Below are 2,500 nucleotides of genomic sequence, written 5' to 3' on the forward strand. Positions count from 1 at the left end.
ATTCTCCACCTGCACCTGCAACACAATGCAATGCACCCCCGCCATCCGATTCTTTTTTCTTTTTTTTTTCTTTTTTTGGGGGGCTTTTTGTCTTTCCATATTTCTTTTCCTTTTCATTCAAATCTCTTCCTCCCCCCTTCCCCCTTCCCCTACTCCCACCCCCGCCCTCTCCAACCACCTTTCCATCTTTTTCTCTTTTCTACCACAACACTTTCGAAAAAAGCCATCACTGTAACCGCCCCTCCCCCTCCCCCCTCTCTGCTACCTCCTGTTTCCCCCTCCTCACCCACACAACCACCCACCCACGCCTCTCTCACCCTCAACCTCTTTCCACAATCCCTCAAACCCCCAACCTTACCTACACCTTTGAACCTCCTCCTCCTTTTCCTCTTCCTCCTCCTCTTCCGCCCATATCTCCCCCTCTCTCCTTCTCCCCTTTCTCCAACCCCTCAACCTCCACCTACACCTTTAAACCACCTTCCCCTCCACCCACACCTTCACCCCCCGCCCCCTCACGTCCCCCCGCCTTCACCACCCACCAATACCTTCAAACCTCCTCCCCCTCCCCACTTTTCCCCTTTCCCTCACCCCCTCCCCTCTCCCGCTTCACCAACCCCCACCCACACCTTCAAACCTCCTCCCCCTCCCCCCCTACCTCCCTCCCCGCCCCTTCCCCCCTTCCAGCCACCACTGCGCAGTAAGTTTGTTGTGTAATTCACTTTCGATACTCTCTCTTGGCGCTACGTCGATGGGCTGTCATGGTGACCTACTTATCTCTTTCTCTCTCTCTCTCTCTCTCTCTCTCTCTCTCTCACACACACACACACACACACATACTCTCTCTCTCTCTCTCTCTCTCTTTCTCTCTCTCTCTCTCTCTCTCTCTCTCTCTCTCTCTCTCTCTCTCTCTCTCTCTCTCTCTTCCCCTTTTTCTCTTTTCTTATTCTCTCTCTCTTTATTTTTTCCTCTCTCTTTCTTCCCCTTTCTCTTCTCTCTCTCTCTCTCTCTCTCTCTCTCTCTCTCTCTCTCTCTCTCTCTCTCTCTCTCTCTCTCTCTCTCTCTCTCTCTCTTTCTCTTTCTCTCTCTCTCTCTCTCTCTCTCTCTCTCTCTCTCTTTTGTGTGTGCTTTGCTTATGCATCTGTCTGTTCTTTCTGTCTATGTTGTTGAAACATATGAAATATAACCTGTATTGTTTCAACCTCCTCTTTCTCCTCTTCTTCTTCCTTTTCTTTCTCCTTCACCTCCTCCTCTTCTTTTTCCTTTTCTTCCTCTTCTTCCGCCCATTCCTCCTCCTTCTCCTATTCCTACTATTCCTCTTTCACCTACTTTTCTTTCTCCTTCTCTTCCTCCTCCTCCTCCTCCTCCTCCTCCTCCTCCACCTGACACAACACACCTTCTGACGCGAACGCCGAGAGATTTCACAGGTGTTCAAGATGTCTTTAATGTACAGGTAGGAGTGTCTCTTATAGCCTGTGTAGGAGCCAAGGTCTGCCCCCTGTCTACGTAAGGGAGGTCGAGGAAAGGAGCCACTTTGTCTGCACTTAATTGGAGCTTTTATATGTCTTCCTTCACACAGGTGGGCGATAGAAGTGGGAAGGAGGAGGAGTAAGTGTGGGTGTGAGGGAGGGAGGAGGTGGAGGTGGAGGTGGCAGAGGAGGTTGGAAGGGGTATGGAGGTAGAGGAGGTGATGGGAGAGGTAGTGGAGAGAAGTGGGAGGACATGAAGAGAAAGAGACGGAGGAGGACGTGGCAGTGGAAGTATGAGGAAGAGGAAGAGGGGGAGGAGGGGAAGTAGGAGGACAGGAAGGTGCTGGAGGAGGAAGAAGAGAAGGAGAAGGACGAGGACGAGGAGGTACTGGAGGAGGAGGAAGGGAAGGAGAAGGACGAGGACGAGGAGGTGCTGGAGGAGGAGGAAAAGGAAGAAAAGGATGAGGGTGAAGAGGTGCTGGAGGAAGAGGAAGAGGAAGAAAAGGATGAGGACGAGGAGGTGCTGGAGGAGAGAACGAGGCTACGAGAGGAAGAGAAGGTTGTCGGAGAGACACAGCATCCTTGAGCGTGTCCATACACCCAGTGCTTGCGACGTCGCCCCTCTCGGACCCCGTGTGACGACGAAGGGGGAGAGTACTTCGCCGTAACCAGAGTATAACGATGCTGTAACAGTAAAGAAGGGATCGTCTTCTGCCATAGCATTGTGCGATAATGACACGTATACACACATCCGGGTGCTCGAGATTCTCACCCCCGTGACTGTCAGCGAGAGAACAGCATCTCCAGCACTGCAAATGCCGCTCTTGCAACAACGAACGCCGTGCTTTTGTGAGTGGATCCTACCAGTTGCACGTTGCTAGAAGTGTTGCACGCGGCCGTGATGATTCTGTGGCCTATTTATCAAAACCAGCCACGCTTGTCGGTGCAATTCAGACGTGTTTGATGTATTGTCTGGAATCTCGTTTGTAGATACGAGGGCTGGGTTTGGATTTCTTGCTTTTTTGTTTTTTATT

At 51.5% G+C, this 2,500-nt stretch overlaps 1 protein-coding gene across 1 annotated transcript in view; it reads left to right on the forward strand.

Annotated features, from left to right (window-relative positions):
- The window catches only part of LOC147468376 (uncharacterized), a gene marked incomplete at its 5' end in the record, with an annotated part of 8,699 nt that extends 7,192 nt beyond the window's left edge, over nucleotides 1-1,507 (forward strand). The window contains 2 exons of the mRNA XM_086554373.1: nucleotides 1-27; nucleotides 1,451-1,507. The exon at nucleotides 1-27 is cut by the window's left edge and continues 61 nt beyond it. Of these exons, the coding sequence (XP_086410499.1) occupies nucleotides 1-27; nucleotides 1,451-1,507 (84 nt within the window). The remainder of the gene's footprint in view (nucleotides 28-1,450) is intronic.
- Nucleotides 1,508-2,500: the final 993 nt, after the last annotated feature.

Source organism: Penaeus japonicus, unplaced genomic scaffold (genome assembly GCF_977035675.1).
Source record: "Penaeus japonicus unplaced genomic scaffold, GWHDUDI00000001_assembly GWHDUDI00000029, whole genome shotgun sequence".
In the NCBI taxonomy this organism is placed as follows: Eukaryota; Metazoa; Arthropoda; class Malacostraca; order Decapoda; family Penaeidae; genus Penaeus; species Penaeus japonicus.